Raw genomic sequence first — 18,489 nt, 5'->3', positions numbered from 1 at the left:
CGGAAGATTTCTCTCTGGTCCAGCACTGATACATAGGCATTCCCTCTTTGCCTCCGCAGCCCGGTGGCGTTAAGCGCGCTGATTAAATGCCAGGTAGAGGCTGTGGTATAACAAAAGCTGGCCCTCGCAGTTAGCAACCAGCTGACTGCAGCAGATGGCTGCCGCACAAACCAGATTACAGCCATTCGTCTTTAACGCTGTGACCTCATTGTGCCTCCGACGACCCCGGCATGCCGAGCAGAGCGCCTAGGAAAGTTTATTAGCCCGAAATAAAAAACCTGGAGGGGAAGAGTGGGCCAGAGTAATGTGCACAGGAAGGAAGGGAGAATGCGGGTGTGGGGGTATGTTAGGGAAGGCAGGTGGATACAGGTGAGAGAAAAAGGCAGGTGAGATATCAACATCTGGGTGTTAGTGAGTGAAGGTGTTAAAAGAGGGAGGAGAAGATAAAAATAGTGTAATTAGAGAAGCAAAAGCTGGCGAAAGTTATCAGTGTCACTGTTAGGTGTGAGCAGGAGATGACATGAAGATGCGTTAGCTGCTTTCAGACATGCATGGAAGTCCGGATATGTTCATAAATGTCAGAGTGAGTTACATTTTCTCCAACTTTTCCTGCCCACTTTACAGATAGAGAGATGCCAAATTCTAAAAGACGAAGATGTGATTGAGATTCAAGGAAGATCTCCACCGGTATCAATATGCTGTAAACAAAAACGCAGCAGTCATCTCGCCTGAAGGTTCCAGAAATGCTCCCGTAGTAGTCAGGTAGAAAAGTGAGAATGTAAGGCTAAGTCACGTCTGTGTTGTATGTGTAGTTGTTTCATGTTAAATCCCCGGTCAGGCTTTATCTCCCAAGACCAATTACAGCGCAGTGGTGGGGGGTCTCTCCATCGGTCTGTTGAAATGCCCTGGCCTCAGGCTACCCAGCTCAGGCTGGTGCAGAGCAACGCGGGGAATTAAGTATCTTGTTTAATGATGTGCTTTTGGGGACCTCTAGCTCTGATGCTGTTCCTCTCCACATCATTTATTACTCTTTCAGGGCAGCTAGCAAACACAGTTGTCCAGAGCTGTGCAACGAGGGCGACAGCAGAACAGTGTCAGTTTCTGTTCTCTGGGCCATGAGACACAAAGGATTAGATGAGTAGATGATTAAAGCCCTGACAGCGTACGACCAAATGATTATTGTGTCAGAGCAGATGAGGACACGAAGCACTTCTGAAAGAGCTGTAATAGAGCAAATTTAACATTACATGTTAAAAAATGGAAGATTCAGTGTTGACCAGAGATTTTCTTTGAAGCCTGTGCAGCTGTTTTGTTATGAGGGAACACGCTCCCAGCTGAGAGGAGATAAGCCTCTGTGATCTGACAACACTGAAAAGACAACTTGCTTTATTTCATTGAAAGAAACAGTGAATTAAATAATGTTTTAGACTGGATTGTACAGCTGTTTAAAACATCATAGACAGATTTTTTTTATGTCCCTGAACAGGAAAAAAAAACCGCTCAACTCCATGTCTTGTTTTCAGTTTTCCACATCCGTTCAGAGGCTCAGTGAAAAAATTGTAACTATGCTGCTGTTTAAGTTCCACAAAATGCAAATTATATACACTGGATTCATGCCGCTACAGTAGAAACATGTCTCCTCAGACCCCTGCAGTCGCTGCTGTTGTTGGGCCTGTGTCCTCCACCCTGGGTTTCCTCAGGATCTGGATCTGACCTGGTCCATTTGGACCCAGTGTCGGGAAAGTAAGAATTAAATCCCCTTGGAACAAAATCCTCAGATCAGCTTTTGTCGTACAGTGAGCATTTTAATATTTTAACACGAGCTGTGGAACTGTGGCAAAGCATGAAATGGAGCATTCAATATATCTAAATGCATATAAAGGAGAATTAATCACCAAAAGCACAATATGTCCCCTTTTAAGAGGTGATGTTCAAAGCTTATGTCCATCAAACCCAAACATGATGTAGATAAAGATGGAAGACGCGTCTCCATTTCCTTCCATTAACCAGAAATGAAGCCGAAATATCTTGGATATGAACGCTGCCATTTTGAGGCTTTGAAGCAGTGATTGCGGGCTTTTCGCTAGTATACTAGTAAAGCTAGCAGTAGCATACTAGTACATTAGCTCTGCTAAGTGTGACTCAGTCTCAGCTGTCAATCACCCCATTTTTATAGCATTAAATAACTAATAAAAGCTAAAATGAGCACTTGAACGTTCATCAGTGTGGTAAGATCTACCTGAAATGAGAAAAAACATATTTGAGAACATTTTATATGACGTGTTTTTTTAATGTGGTTCATGTCCAATCCACTTACATGGAAGAGGCGGGATTCATGACCTATGCTACAGCCAGCCTCCAGGTGGTGTTCAAGACTCTTTGGGTCGTCGATTTTTAAATACAAAGATCCCAAGTGACCAGTTGAAAAAACTAACAACAGATTTAAGTTGGGACGTTTTGTAAAAGTTTTTTTATGAAAAGCCTTCGTTGTCTTTCCAGTTGTGTATAACAGGCTCCACTTAATGTTCACAGATGTGGCAGAAAGCTAAAAGCTCAGATCTGTATTCAGTTATCTTTAACACTGTATGTACCATTTGTCTTCTATAACAGATGGGTTGCGTTTACTTGCTTTTGCTGAACCACCTGCATAATCTGTGTTTTTTTCTCTTAATGAAATTGGACTACAGAGACCGTGATTCATTTGGAATTAAACGCTAACATTGTTTGAAGATTGTAATTGCTCCAAATGATAAATAGCAGTTGGGTTTAAGTGAATAAAACTCAACACGCAATACACTAATTGCTCATCTATACGCCCGTCAGACCACCTACTGTAAATAAGCAATGCTTTCTCGTGTTAGGTTAGCATCTCTCTTCATAAAACAGCCGACTGAGACGGCAGTTGTCCTAAAACCACTGCGGAAAAAATGTAAGGGAAACGACAGCAGGGCACAAGCTCCTCTGGGAGAATTTGTCATTTATGTGGCACAGATGTGACCTTTGCTGCCTGAAGAAGAAATCAGAATTTGTGCTATAAATTGCACATGAAAACACAGACTTAAAAAAAGATCGTTCATATTTCTCAAGTGAGGCTCAGCTGTGGTTATGTACCCGTGGGATGAGTAAGCAGAGTGGTTTCATGTCTGCACGGTGACAGGTCCCAGTGTAGCTGATCACCAGATCTGGGGCCTGATTCTGACAGTGTACGTCAGGAGTGCTTGCACTGAAATTATTATTATTAGTATCACATCACTCTAAACCCAGCACAGAGAATACAGAAATATTCCCCAGTTTATTTCCTCTGCTGGCACAGAAACATCCTCTGGAAACTTTGGTAAAGTTGAAAAAAAGTCCTGTACAAGAATAAAATGAGTGAAAATAGCTGTGATACCTTATCAGTTGGTAATTTCAGTGCTGACTGGATGTGTTGTATTACGGTGATCTCGAGTGTGACAGGTGTTAATCAGACAATCCACCGTGCACTCTCTGTTTTCTGCTGTCGTGCTCACTGAGGATACAAACACTTTAGTTTGGAGAGAAAGGCGACTCCTCCGTCCTCCCTGTCAACACTATCTGCGCTTCTCCATTTTCCTTCTTTCTCTGTGACTGTCTCTGCGTTCTTCCAGCTGGCAGAGCTCAAACCCTTTTTAGATGTTTCTGTGATGAATGTGCTGTCCCGTATTGCTGAGTGCGGACTTGGTGGGCCCAGAGGAAACTCCCGTCTTATTTATGTAATGGCAAGCATGAGCTGTGCCTCAGGGCTTTTGTCAACGTGAAGTATTGCATTTGAAGCCCAGTGGCGACAGAAGAGAACTTAAAGCTTGGGTTGGTAATCTTGGAAAAGCTCGCTAGAGAGGGCCAAACTTTGACAAAATGAAAACGATTCCTCCAGAAACTTCACATAGGCCCTCGGTCAAAACACATGAACGCACAGTGTCACACTTGATATGTTGGCTGCGGAACTTCTTGCTTTTCATTTCGGCACCCATGTTATCAGGTTAGAGCAGCAACACTTCTGTACGCATCCAGTTCACAGCAAATTGACAATGAAAATGGTCTTTCATCACAGTTTTAATGTCTATATCTGTCAAATATGCCACAAAAGCCTGTATCCGTTTCAAAGTAAAAGGACTCTAGCATTTCTGTTGACTGAATCCATTTATTTCTTTTCCTTTCATTTGGTTAAGTTCATAGTCTGACTGGTATTTCAGGAAGCACAGTAGTTGGACATGCATCTAGGGAGGCCCAGGCGTAATAATTGTTAGAAGCTGACTTTCAGTGACTGGCTCGCTAACTGTTTATCGTCTCTGCTTCAGCTGTGTTTTTTTCACAGGCAGTTTGCACGCAGGCAGGCACGTCGATTAGTGTCCGACAGGTATGCCAGCAGATCATTTCATTCGATCTCAGCAAAATGATTGGTCGTGTTTATTACAGGGACGTAGAGACCGGCTTTTTATTTATTGATGGCCATGGAGGCGAATAACAAACAAACAAGATAAAAAGTGTTCCAGAAACATCTTCTATTCCTACTGTTGTCAGAAACTAGGTGTTACCATAGCATGGTGTCAGTAAACAATTTCCAGGAGCAGAATTGTGAGTTTCCATATCTGTAAGAAATAGGCTAATGCAACAAAAGATGTGTTTGTATCTGCTCCTTCTTCACAGGCACAGAAAATGGGTCAGAGTGTTGCAAGATCACATCCCTGTTTGTTCTGAAGTCATTTGTCTGCCTCTCGTTAGCAGTAAATCTGGATCATTAAGTTTCATTTCAGGCTGTTACGAAGACTTCCACACATGAAATGGACGACGTGCGGAGACTTATTGGCGAGTCAGAGGATGATTTTTATTGTAGTCGTGGTGGTGGTGGTGGTGGTGGGGGGGGGGGGGGGGGCTGCTCTCTAGTGACTGTGTTGGAGTCATTACTGACTCCTCCAGCACGAGGAGTCAGTAATGAGCGAGCAGCTCCACATAAAGATGGAGAGGAGGGAGATCGAGGATAAAAAACAAAGTACGAGGCAGAGATTGATGATGCTGCTCTTCATCTCATTTCCCTACACAAGGACAGATATGGCGGAGCCCGCGGTGCAACAACGCACAGAGACGCTCCTCTGCATCAGCAAAGTTACATAGCAGGAGAGAAGAAGTAACTACACTAATCTTATTTTCAAAGGTTTGAGAAGACGTTTCAAATCGGCGCTGCATGATTAATAAAGCACTTTATTTCAGAGGAAACATTAATTACTCAGTAAAAAAAAAATCAGTTAGACTTTTATGTGTAATTCTGCAAATAGTTTTCCTGTGCCGAAAACGCTTTTATTTACCCCCACAAACAAATTGCTGAAGCATTTAATTTAAAGCTTAATTTAGTTTTCTGTGCTGTCAAAGGAAGGTCTGTCTCTCATATACAGTGCAGTGTACACAAGTAATTACTCAAGTAAACCTGAAACACTTTAATGAGTAAATGTACAGTGAATGTTCAATTTACTGAGTAAAAGTAAAAGTCGGACGTCATTGACCAGGCTTTCTCTGTTGTTTTAAACGGAAGGATTCACTGTGCAGCTTCTAAAAATCATTGTTGTGGACCCGTCCCCCCTGAGAAAAGAGGGCAGAGAGGAGCTGAAGCACCTTGTTGTGTCTGGCGGTGACAGACGTGATGCTGCTTCTCTTATTTTGTGTGTGCACATTTTTTTCTTTAAATTCCAGGGCACAGTCTGAGCCTTTATGCTCAAACTATAAACACGTTTGTGCTCTATTTGTTGTGTGTGATATTGGCTGTGATGCTGTGCAGACATGGTCCTGGCGGTACGTGTCATCTTTCCAGCAATAATTAGCCTGCATCTAAAGCGTCCTTCAATCTGCACTGGCAGTTTGCAAATCCCCGCAGGCGACGGCAGGGGAACTGAAGCTCCTGATTTTGTATCTCAACACATCCAGAGAGATATTAATCTCCATCAGACGGGCGCACAGAGCTGAGCACATTGTTGGGGTTCAGTCAGGAGGAAAGTGATTTGTTAGCTCTGCTGAAGGCCATGTTGAAGCTCTGTGTGTATGTGTGTGTTTGTGTGTGTATGTCAAGGCAACATGACACGAGTCAGATCTGCAGTCATCATGCAAGTGTAGCAGAGGTAATGTATTTTTAGATGACAAGTGAAAAGGTTACCTCGTAACCTTGCGTAGCTGCCGTCGTTCTCCAGCGGCGTTTGCGTATCCGCTGGTCGTCTACAGCTGTTGCACTCTCCTATCTTTCCCCCCGGAGTGAGGCAGTGCTCAGAAACAGGAATCAATCACATACAACCCTCTAAAAATACTAAAGAGCACTTTCCCCCTTGTGCCAGCGACACAGTCATTATCATATACATCTGTGTGAAGAGACATCAGCGGTTTGGGAAGATCAAAGTTGCGTTAATGAGCCTGTAAGCTTCAGCTGCCATCGCTGATATAAAGTCTGTAAGTCCCCCTCTAACTCAAGGTCTCTAACCAAGGCTGCTGTTGTCTTTCTCATTGTCAGGTGAGTGAGAATGCTAAGCAGGACCTGAAGGACGGCCTGGCCCTCTACAACTCAGAAAACAACATAGGCCTGCGGAACGCGTGGAACATCATCCAGGCAGAGGTACCTCAAACTGTGCATTACACCAAATATTAGAAATATGAGACACATTAGCATGATTGTCATATTAAAACTCCAGAGTTCATGCATAAATGCAAAGTTTTACTGAAATATTCCTGCTAATGTGTTTCCTGGCTCTTACCTGTGGCATTAATGCAACATTAAAAGTCAAAACTAGTGGTTTCAGAACTTTTTCTTCCATAATTGGAGCCCTATACAGCAAATGACTGATTATAATAATTGTTACTTTAAAGCGCTAACTAAACTTGTTTCTGTTTCCGCACGTACAGTGGAAGTGCTGCGGTGTGATAGCGTACACCGACTGGCACGAAGCCCTGAAGGAGAAAGTAGTTCCTGACCGCTGCTGTCAGGAGCATTACCAGAACTGTGGACACAACTCCACCAACATGTTCTGGAACAGGGTGAGTGCACATTGACTGTAAGGTGAATTAAAGTGTGTTTTTTTTTTTGCATTGCGTGCTTCGTATGATATAACCCGGGTTAGTGAATGGGCCTTTACGGACAAAAAGCTTCCGTTTGAAGTGTTTCTGTTTTTGGAGAGTTAATTAAATGACTACAAAGAGACAAAATGTGCAACAAAGAGAGACAGAACGACGACAGATGCACGGCGACTGTAAAGAAACTCCAAAACCAACGCAGAGAGATGCAGAATGATCACGGGGGTGAAGACGCAGGACAACTGCAGCCACTAAATGACTGCAGAGAGACTTAAAAACTACGGCCGCAATGACGACACACTAGCTTAAAAAAAACATCTCTACAAAGAGAAATTAAACGACCACAAACGACCAGGCTGCGTCACTTGTAGACATTTTATGTCTTACTTCCACGTGTGGTTTTCTCCCTCTATGTGCCCAGGGTCACATTATGCGTCCATGACGCTATTGGGATCATTATCCAAATCCATATGCTCCTCTTGTTTCATGTCATGTTTAAAGTTGTATTTGAGTGTACGTGATTTTAATGTTCTCTACGCCAACACGTCTGACATTAGTACAGGAATCACAGGGGAAATCAAAAATTAGAACTCTTACACATCTTTAATTGTGGGTCCATCTGTTGGGTAGCAGCCTTTACAAGCCTCTGTGAGTGGTGAGAGTAGCTTTAAAGTTTTCCTCTTCCTGCCGAATTCTGATCACACAGGATTTTTCCATTATGCATGAAACAACAGTTCTTTTTCTAAAACCCAGCAGTACAATATTCACAGATCCCCCCCCCCCAATTACAAGTCTAATCTGCTGTTGGTCTGGCGTGTGCTTTGTTAGCAGGTCCAAAGTAGAGAATTAAAAGCTGTAATATAATTGCCAAAGTGAGAATAGGCAGACATTGAGCTTGCCCACAGGGAGAGACACAGCACTAAAAGCGTGTGTGTGTAATCCTGCCCAGAGGAGACGGCCACACACTGTACAGCAGAGTTAAGACGTACAGTACGAGCACCCGCACCAAAGACGAGGCGCCACTCCGCAGCTGAAACCACCATTAAGTCCATCACCTCCGTGTCCTGCCAGCGAGTGACCTCCGAATAAACCCGCTGTAGGTGGGAATACATTTAAGATAGAGTGCACACACGTCCATATGGCCCATAAGTCTGCATATAAAAGTCCTCACTTATGGGTAATTCACTTGGTTTAATACCTCACCTGGTCTTCATTCATCCGAGCGTAAATCTCATGTGTCCTGGGAAAGCGTGAAGTGGATGGTTGAGTTTTTCTAGGTGACCAACCAGGCTCGGAGCAGCTGCAACTGAAGTGGCATGATTCTTCTATACCGCTCTGAAAATGCACTTTTCTTTTTAGCAGCAGCAGCATCACAAGATTTATTTTTTTCTTTCTTTCATTTCAGGGCTGCTTTGAGAAAGTGGAGGAATGGCTGGATGAAAACAAGCACCTGCTGGGAACTATAGGCATGGTCATCTTGGTAGTGCAGGTAAGAGGCGCAGTGATAAATTGTTCTTTCTTTTTCCATTTCTCTGAGCCTCTCTCCCATTTGTATTCCCCTTCATTTTTTTCTTCTGGCTGCATTTGTGATTGTCTGGCAGAAAAATAAAAAAGATTAAAAAAAACGTGCATCAAGTGGCCTCTGTGCCACCGTCGTCTGCTGAGAAACTTATGAGGCCTGTGCCAGTGGGCGTTCAGGGAGCCCACACATCTTGAAATATTTAAGTCACTGTCTTCTGAACCCTGATCCTGTCTGGGAGAATCAAAGCCACCTGGCTTTGTTCCAAGCAGGCTGCAGTCATGTTTAAGGAGCCATTAGCAGGTCGAGAGCAGAGATAGTGAATATAAAGGTGGTATGGAGTCACAGATTAGAGGCTCTGTTGAGACGGGTGAGAGATATTCCTCTGGTACCATCCCTCTGCATACAGTTAAGTGTCTCGCTTTCGCTTTATATACAGTACTTTGTCTTCCTCAGTCTTCAGAGCCAACAAAGTGTTTTTATTTTATTTTATTATTTTACTTAGGTTTACACCTTTTTTTATACACCCGGACTGTTTTTGCAGTCTGAGTTTATTTGCTCGACACAGACTGTGAACGAAATCAATAGAAGATGGCAGCCAACATGGGCACCTACTGTGTGTGTATATGTGTACATTCTGTGACAACTGAGATTCTGACTGAAGTTTAGCTTGTGCAGACATTGTTATTATGTGGTAACCGTGGTGGGTGGGCCGCAATTGACGGAAAGGGTCGGCGATCCAGATTTTTGTAATAGCCAGCTTGGGACGCTCTATGTGAGATTTTTATTTTAGTTTGTACAGAATGTGCCACCCCTGGAGTGGCAGCCTGCCCCAAAAACCCTTCTGTTAGGCAAGAGGCGTATATAGATGTACAGATGCATGGATGAACAACTGTCTTTGCTTTGCTCTGCGTTGCCTTCAGCAAATCTTTTCACCTGCTCGACTCCCGCTTTGGTCAAAATTCCACTTCATGTTCGGTCTAAACAAACCTTTGAGAGTTTTGCTCCATCCTTGTGTTAGCCTCTCTAACAATAACTGTCCATGCTGCACCTCTCCACAAAAGTCTATTTAATCTTAACATTTGCCACCACACTTCACCTTCCAGTGTTCAAATCTCACTCCTCCAGCTCCTATCCTTCGCAGTGCATAAAAATTTAGACACATCTGCTGTCAAGTGGAACTTCCACCCCTGCACTGTCCTTCAAAACCTTTAATTCGAACATTTCAGTCACTTCATAATGTTTCTGTCTCACCTCCACTCCTTCCTTTTTTACTTTTCATGCTTTCAACATCCCTCCTTGCTTTATTTGCTCCCTGCCCTCCCCGGCCCCTCAGCGACAAGCATGACCCCAGTTTGCTAATCGGTGAATCCATGGTTCATTCAGAGCGACGTGGCCCTGAACATTTCTATGTCCTGAGGGGAAGATGGTGCTCTTTAACGTTCACAGCCATGCTCAAGGAAAGTCATCATTGTATGGTGTACTTTAGATTCATGTGTATTCATGACAAGATCACACATTCCTCTTTCATGCTCACATGCGTTTATTCTATCTGTCTGATCTCACACACACACACACACACACACCCATGTACTTCTATTTCAGTGAGGACGCTCATTGGCATAATGCGTTTCTCAGGTCCTTAGCTGTAACCATCACAGATAAAGGTATGAGACCATACACATAGCCTATTTGTATTCCTAATTCTAACCCTAACCCTAACCAAGACCTAATTACCTAATTACCCTAATGTAAAGCTAATTCTAAACCTAATTCTATCGCTTACCTCAAATTATTTCTCAATTTAATCTAATCAGAACCCTCACCTAACGCTAAATTTCACGCTAACCCAAATGTAAACATAATTCTAAGCCTCTTCTGAACATAGTCCTAACCCTAAAAGTACATCTTCACCCTATAAACAGTGAGGACCGGCTAAAATGCCCTCATAGAGTAAGGTATTCACTCAAAATGGTCCTGGTAAAGATTTAAGTACACATACACATACACACACATAGTATGCACATGCAGAACACTGTTTATTATTTATGTTTGGAGACTTTGTGCAGAATTAAACACTGCCACACCGCTTTAATTAGAATTATCTTAATCTCCAATGCAAATACACACGTACACAACATATCCACACACACACACACACACACTCTCGTCTGCTTCAGGTGTGAGGGGGTAGCAGACTGGAGAAGCAGACCTTGAGCTGTCAGATTAGCAGACTCAAAGGCATGGTGAGGGACAGGGTGGCGAGGAGCATCATGAAAAGCAGATGCCCCACATCTCCGCAATGTTACATAATATCCAGTGGCACGGATGAACTGGCTTATGAATGATTTACGCTCGCAGCTTTTATGACAGACATCAGTAAAAGCCTATATGTATAACTTCTGAAATCCTAGCAGTATTTTTATATTCTTGGGCGGGGGGACGGATGATCAGGCTCTGAGGAGTCCTGTAGGAGGAGCTGTCACACTTCACACTGAGTGAAGGAGACAGTCGGAACTTCAGACGAGCTACAGGTGAATAATTGGGCTGGTTTTGAAATCAGTTTTTTATTACTTTTAGCCAAATGTTTACCATTTCATGTTGTGATTGATGGCAGCTTATCGTGGTATTTTCTCTGAGGTGCTCGTATGAAGTACGTTGAGACTGAAACTAAAGGAAGAGAATGAGCAGCTTTAAGGGGCCGAGCACAAACAGCAGGAATCCTCCGTGGCTTTCAGGAAGTCCACGTTGCCTTTTTTTTTTCCGACTAAGCACTGTATCGTGCTTTGCCGTTTCCCTGCCGTCCAAACTTTGCCAGATAATGGTTTTAGGATCAGCCTTGTGACTGTGTTTGATGTATCAGGGGTAATGGAAACTTCAAAGAGATAGCTGGCGACTTTGATTCAATGCCATCTATCATTTGCTTCATTGACTTAATGCTTGTGCACGCCGTACATATTTTTCCATCACAAAGATTCCAAAGCTAGCGTTTGAAGGCCATCTGAGGAAAAAAATAAATAAAAAAGACAGACTGGAAATGTGTTTGTGCTCCGCCATCAAAACACAAACTAGCCCAAGGGGTCGACATCAAAAAGATCACAAAGAAACGCGCACGCACACATGTATGACACACAGAAACATACGTCATACACACTACACATGTCAACACACATTCACTATCTCCCACTCTCCTTCCCTCCACAGCTGCTGGGCATGGCGTTCTCCATGACACTGTTCCACCACATCCACAGAACGGGGAAGAAGTACGACGCTTAGCCTTCGGGGCGTTGACACCCAATGGAGAGGAGCCCCACTGCCTGATGGGATAAGACTCTGACTTAAACAACCCCCTGCTTCCCTCATTCACTTAATAACCTCTTTAGAGCATCCTTCGCCCCCCCCCCCCCCCCTTCTGTACAGATTCCAGCTGCGTCCCTGCTCCCTCCTCTCACCATTCATTTTGCCAAAGAGTAACACAACTGGAAGAGAAGGGACACCAACTTTTGGCAAGGAAGAGAATCCCATTGTCACTGCTCTTGAGTGTTTTCTTTTTTTCTCGCTTGGACTAACAATTTGCTGGAAGGAACAAAAGACTTTGAGACAATGAAGACTTGACTAATGCCCCTCTCTTCCCCAAGCAAAGAGAACATTTTAAACTGTCGATACCCTCCATCTCTTGTGGAGTCTTCATTTTCCTCCTTGTTGAATGAAGTCAAGTCCTCTCCCCTTTTCATTTGTAAATGAAAAAAAGTTCCAACATGGCATGCTAGTTTTCTACTTCACTGATTTAACTTTGTTGTCGAAATGTCAAACGATTTCTTTTTGTTTTCCTGTAAGTGTGTCATCCATGCTCCTGTGGAATGTAAGTGTGGAACAGATCAGTGCAATGAGCGCTCAGACATGCAGTGTGTGTGTGTGTGTGTGTGTGTGTGTGTGTGTGTGTGTGTGTGTGTGTGTGTGTGTGTGTGTGTGTGTGTGTGTGTGTGTGTGTGTGTGTGTGTGTGATTTGAAGTGACGTTGCTGCAGAGGGGCGAAGATATGTCGGGATGATGTCTAATGTAATCCATGATTCATAATTTTTATTTTTTCATTTAGCTGTCGAGATTTGGGCAAAAAGAGAGCGTGACGGAGGAACGTGGTGTAAGCGTGAGGATTTATTTCATGGGCGATTCTGCAATATATCCTCTGAATGATAAATGAAACACACAAATCGAGCTATGGACACAGAGCAGCATTGTTCCCCATCTCTGAGAGACAATACAAATGATGTAAAATGGCTGTTTATTAGGGCTCCACCAGGGCTGTCAAGTGAAGACATCTGGGTGATGAAGTTCCCACTTTTGAGAACACAGGCTGAATTGTCTGTGTGTGCTCTGTGGGTGTGTTTTATCACACTGTCTAAGCTGCAGAAGGGAAGAAAAAAAAATCGGAACATATAAATCTAGAGAGTCGAGGGTACCAGGGGCAGAAACAGAGCAGACATGTTGTCTTGCTGCTGCCATCGACTGTGTGTCAGCGGAGGCGGCTCGAGCTTTTCTCTTCTATATATTCTTGAGATCTCATCCATTCACACTGCCCTCCTCGTTTCTGTCTCCCTCCTGCCTTCATCCCTTCCTATCCCAATTTACTTCCCACGTGTCAGAAACCAATGAGCTTTTTTTTTTTTTATTGTTGTCGTTGCTCCAAACGTGTGCACAATATCTCTGCTCACATTCCTGCTCATGGCGCAGTTTCCAACTTCTCTTTTTTTTTTTTTGTAATCTTCCTTTTCTTGCTGCAAACAGAGGAGGGGGTGGTGGGAGCGTAGGCACATCAAAGCCGAGACAGATAGGTATGGCAACATGGCCTGTAGGACGCTTCTGTTTAAGTATGTTTACCGCCAATTCGCTGCAGGAGGTCTGTGCAACAGCCTTCCTCCTTAAGACTGAAAATACTCCGGTGTGGCGACTTGAAGGAAAATGCCCTACGGCGCGTCGGCTCCAGGCTTCAAAAGTTCTGTGTGTGTGTGTGTGTGTGTGTGTGTGTGAGTGTGAGTGTGTGTGTGAGAAACGGTTGTGTGGAGGACGAGCTCATTGTTAAAGGATAAATTTAGGTTTGGTCAACACTCTGTTATGATTACTTTGTACTCTCCAAAGTAAAAGTTGAGAGGAGGAAGAAGAAGATGGTGTCCATTTGGACAAAAAACAAGCAGGGAGTCAGGCAGTCAGTCGGGTTAATAAACACTCGGTATGTCGGTAATAACCACGTGTGTCCACACAGCTACATCAAACACGACAGGTCGAAGTCCAACTAGAAAGGCCGCTGATCATTTTCAACAAAGTTTTCACTAATAATTCCACTTTGTTTTCCTTTTGTGGTTCTGCTCTAGTTCCATTCTGATAATCAGCCTGAACAGCTACGTCTGTCTCGTATCAATATTCATTACGACACGGCGTTCCTTTTAGCCATTTTCTGTCTGTCTGCTGTGCGCTCCATCAGCCGTGACTCCCCTATCTCCACGCAACAATGTCATTTTCGGTCCGCACAGATGCCGTGGCAGGTGCGGGCAGCGGTAAACATATTTCACGTTCGTCAATGAAATTGACGGCCCTCACGACCCGTGCAGGTGTTTCCAATTACTTTGAACGATTACACTTCTGGTCAGGTTGACGTCCGACCCACGGCGTCGCCTCGAATCACGTGGTGTTTCCCGAACTGTGAGCTGATAATAGGGATGAAGGCGTAAACTCTTCTGTCTTCACACTTGCTACCATTTCTTTTGTGGCCATATGTTGAAATCCGTCCCTTGCTGACACATTCACTTCACCCTATATAACAGCCAGGGGTTTATTAAACAGTGAGATTCCATTAGGTTAATTCCTTAATCTTTAAATTGACTCTAAACACAGCAAACTATAACATATAAAGGCTCAGACTTTGGACACAGGAAGAGGAAATTCCTTTTCTTAAATATTTTATTTATCCTTCCGATCGATTCGTTTGTTTCTCTGACCAGACGAAACAGCCCTTAAAGACATTTTTCATTTGGTAAAACAGTCTGTGACAAATTACGATGTCTAGAGTCTGGTTGTTAAAGTTCCTGCACCGTCAGACCTCTTTGGAGAAATTCCGAAACAAGAAGTGCAAACCTCCTTCAAGTCCCAACACTCCTCTTAAATTCCATCAAGCTGCGATAAACTGCACACGCTCCGATCTGGATCTGCACCAATTTTTAAGGAGTTCATTTTTGGCCGGTGCCCCAAGTCTCCACCAAGTTTCGTGTAGTTTTTTCCGTTCAGTGGTTTCTGTGTAATCAAAGAAACAAATCAACGGACAGGGTAAATGTATCCTCCTTGGCAAAAGCAATAAATAGCCATGTTGTAATTAACTTTGACCTTTAACAGCAAAGGACAGACGATCATTTATTTGCTGTTATTGAAAGCTGAGCAGAGGAACCATCGGGACCAGGAGTGGCCGCGTTCTAAAGTTTTTTTATCCAAGGAAACCGTTGAGGCGAGTGTGTTGTTAATTTAGGATGAAACCTTGAAACTCGGACACCGTGCTTCGCTGCTTCACGAGTAAACAAACGACTTGGCTCAGAAAGAAAATGAATCAGTTTGCCTTCGAGTTTCGCCTGAGGTCAGTCTTAGCTAGGTTTTTATTTTTTTTATTTTTATTTTACAGTTTATTGTTTTTTTAATGAGTTCATCAGAGAGACATTGTGGAGTGTGTGTGTGGGGGGGGGGGGGGGGGGGGGGGGGGGGGGGGGGGCTTCATGCATCGAGGAGCAACACATTTGAGCCGTGATGTGCAGCGACCCTGCTGGCTGTGATTCACTGCCTGCCGCCGTATGCTTCGACTCCTCTCGTTGTGTCCATGGGGGGAACATGACAGCTGCTGATGTACAGAGCAGGCACGAGTGGCCACAGCTCCCCCGTGCTTGGCTGCCTCCACTGCACATCCCTTATTTACTTCTCCGCTCCACAGACACATATACAGTAGCTACAGTACCCTGGCAGCACTGACACTGTGGAAATGCAGCTGTGCTCTTTGGATACCTCGAAAAAGCGCGTCGTGGAGTAGAGAGGTTATAGATGTGACAGTTCTGCGAATCACACGGTAATACATCCTCACTGCAGGCGGCAAGTTTAGAAGGAAACACCAGATAAATAATTTGTTGTGTTGTTTCATCTCGCGTGGGGTGGAAAAGTGTGTAAACGCAGATGTCACACGAAACGACCTGAAGCGAATTCGATGTCTGTCTCCCAACCTGACGTCACACTTCAGAGACGCAGGCTGCAAACTGTGCAACTCCTTGCCCCCCGACTGATCTGACTGTGCTGACATTCTGACATTCTTTTAATGTCAGAGAAAATGTTCCCACGTGGTTTATTTTTAGAAGAAAGCAGGGATGAATGCCATTTTAACGCTGTTTCATTTTGTTATTTTTGTACATTTGCTGTCGCTGTTTTAATGTTTCTTTTTATATGATATGCTGTTGTTTTTCTTGTTGTAGGATGTTTGACTGGCTGTTTTTCTCTTTCTCATGACAGAGGCTCATTGTTGCACATTGTGAGAATATGACACCATTAAGCGTTTGTTTCTGAGCGGATTAGTCTCTGCGATGTTCCTCTACGAGGTGTAAAAACACTGTTCTGTCTTAACATTGCTACAAGCGGTTGAAGCAATTAAGTCAGAATTGATAGAGATGGAGAAATTTGGCATACATCACCCGACGAAGCCCACAAAAGACGAGCTGCACGCTTGTCAACGTGCTTCTCCCCATTAAGATCCAGTTTAATTAAAGTCGGACGTGCTGCCATCGTTCGCAGTGTGTCTTTTAAAACTGCCAGCGTAAGGCCCATTATGTATTTCGAGAGCATGTACTATTAGCGGACACCACAGCACAGAGCAAACGTTACGACAGCATATCAGTGCTGTACGTTCAGCTCCAGATGTAAATATGCTCATTTTACAACTTACTCTGCCACTTTAATCACATTTACACACAGTTTTATTGCCATTGACATGCCTAACACACACACATACTCATCTACAGACATAACCTTCACGTATGTTATACATCTTCTCATGTTTGATAGATTTCTGCCTCTTGTTTTCCTCTTCAAGTGCAGGAGCAGTGTAAATTTGATGTACATTTGTGTTTTTGTCTGTAAGGTTTTCATAGTTTATTTGACTACATTTGCATCTTGTAGTAGGACACGTGTTTCCTCTTGTTTTCTTTTGAATTCCCTCTCATCCATGGACGCACTCAGAGATGGAGAAGGACGAATGCACATGCAGTAATTTGATTTTGTCTGCTGTGAAGAATTTTGAGAGACATAGAGACAGTTTTTATTTTTTTTTATTTACCACCTTCGACATATTATTTCTGTAATCTCCTCCTAATCCTAACCCCCCGTGCTGAAACTGAATATCTGAGCAGTGGAACATGTACGCTCTAAAAATGGTGTGTTTGATGTTGTGTTTGCCGGGTAGCACTATCTGATACCTGCCAACCTTGTCCTGTGGAGTTTTCTGCTACATGTGAAAGCACTCTGAATATCTATACTAAGGTGGTGCACCTTCTCTCTTTACTCTAATTCAAAGTATTTTTCAAATAAAGGAAAGAGTGTCACAAAAAGTCCCACGACAACGAACGCTCATTGCCTTTCGTGTTTAATGACTCCATCTTCCTGATGCTCCTTTTTTTTCATGTCATTTCAACTGTATAGGCAGAATTTAAACGCTGTTTGATGCTGATTTTTTATTTGAGGGGGGATTAGGAGACAGGGCTTGGCTTGGAGAGCAAAGTGAAGCTGTGTCACTGCAGATCCTGTGTTTTCAGTAAAAGAGAGTGGCATCGCAGCCTTAAAATAGCCTCTTTTATTTATTTTTTTTTAAATAACAAAACCTGAGGGACTGTTGTCCAGAAGACGCTGAGATGAGCTAATGGTAGTCAGCCAGTTGCACACACAGAGGTTTTTTTTTAAAGAACAAAAGGAAGATGATGAAAGTGGGAACCATGGACACTTCTTACACCGCGCAGTGAGCTGCAGAGTATTTTGGGTGTGCAGCTTTATCCCCCTTTTTAACCTAATTGTAAGCAGGCCTATATGTGACGGTGACTGGAGTTTATTGTGCCATTCCATCCTGGCTTCTTTTATTTTGTTTTACATCACTGTTCCTTCTATGCAAAAATATGACCTATTTTAGCCTTTGTATAGATTATTTTGTATGAGTGACATGTATTGAAATAAAGTGAACATAATCAACCGTGAATATGATTCTTCTTCCTGATTGTTTTCGCAGTATTTCACCTTTTTACCCACTCAGCTTCTGCCGAGCTCGTTTTAATTTCGTGGTTTAGGGAAAGCTTTCATTTTGCTGAGACTGTTTCCTTTGTCCCCACACAGCATTAAACAGCTTGTTAACCTGCAGATGAGGTGATTTGCAGATTGTTTCTGTTCTCCTCAATCTGTTGTGTTTCCCAGACCCATTGCAGCCGCACAGCAGCTGTTCAGTTTTGACAAGATTTCATACGTGGAAAAAAACGTGAGTAACATACTATTTTCTTCTTTTTTAAAGGATTTAAATATCCTGTTATGTTTTTTTTAACAATTGCAATTGAAGTAAAGTCTGCTCATGTTCTTTCAGATTAAATGGAAACAGTGTGGGATTTTCAAAGGAGTAGTTTGACCTTTTGGGGAAATTCGATGATTGTTCTGGGAATATATGACATTATATTCGTCCAATAAAAACCATAATGTTTCCACACTTCAGTTTCCCATGTTGGCACTTTTTTACAGTTAGATAAGTCAACAAACTGATTCCCTCTGTCGCCTTACAGCAAGAATTTGCTCGTTTTGAATCCTGGTCTTTCTGTGTCTTTCAGAGTTTGTAAGTCTGGGCCGTTTTTTCTGCAG

General features: G+C 43.2%; 1 protein-coding gene across 3 annotated transcripts in view; it reads left to right on the top strand.

The window, feature by feature from the left end:
- Window positions 1–11,996, top strand: part of tspan9a (tetraspanin 9a) — a 154,681-nt gene extending 142,685 nt beyond the window's left edge. For all 3 annotated transcript variants that reach the window (XM_069528370.1, XM_069528369.1, XM_020103613.2), the window contains 4 exons: window positions 6,509–6,610; window positions 6,898–7,029; window positions 8,471–8,554; window positions 11,789–11,996. In XM_069528370.1, the coding sequence (XP_069384471.1) occupies window positions 6,509–6,610; window positions 6,898–7,029; window positions 8,471–8,554; window positions 11,789–11,860 (390 nt within the window). In that variant the 3' untranslated portion in view covers window positions 11,861–11,996. The remainder of the gene's footprint in view (window positions 1–6,508; window positions 6,611–6,897; window positions 7,030–8,470; window positions 8,555–11,788) is intronic.
- Window positions 11,997–18,489: the final 6,493 nt, after the last annotated feature.

This window comes from Paralichthys olivaceus, chromosome 7 (assembly GCF_024713975.1).
Source record: "Paralichthys olivaceus isolate ysfri-2021 chromosome 7, ASM2471397v2, whole genome shotgun sequence".
In the NCBI taxonomy this organism is placed as follows: domain Eukaryota; kingdom Metazoa; phylum Chordata; class Actinopteri; order Pleuronectiformes; family Paralichthyidae; genus Paralichthys; species Paralichthys olivaceus.
Note: the sequence above shows the minus strand (reverse complement) of the source record. Positions and strands in the feature narration are given on the sequence as shown.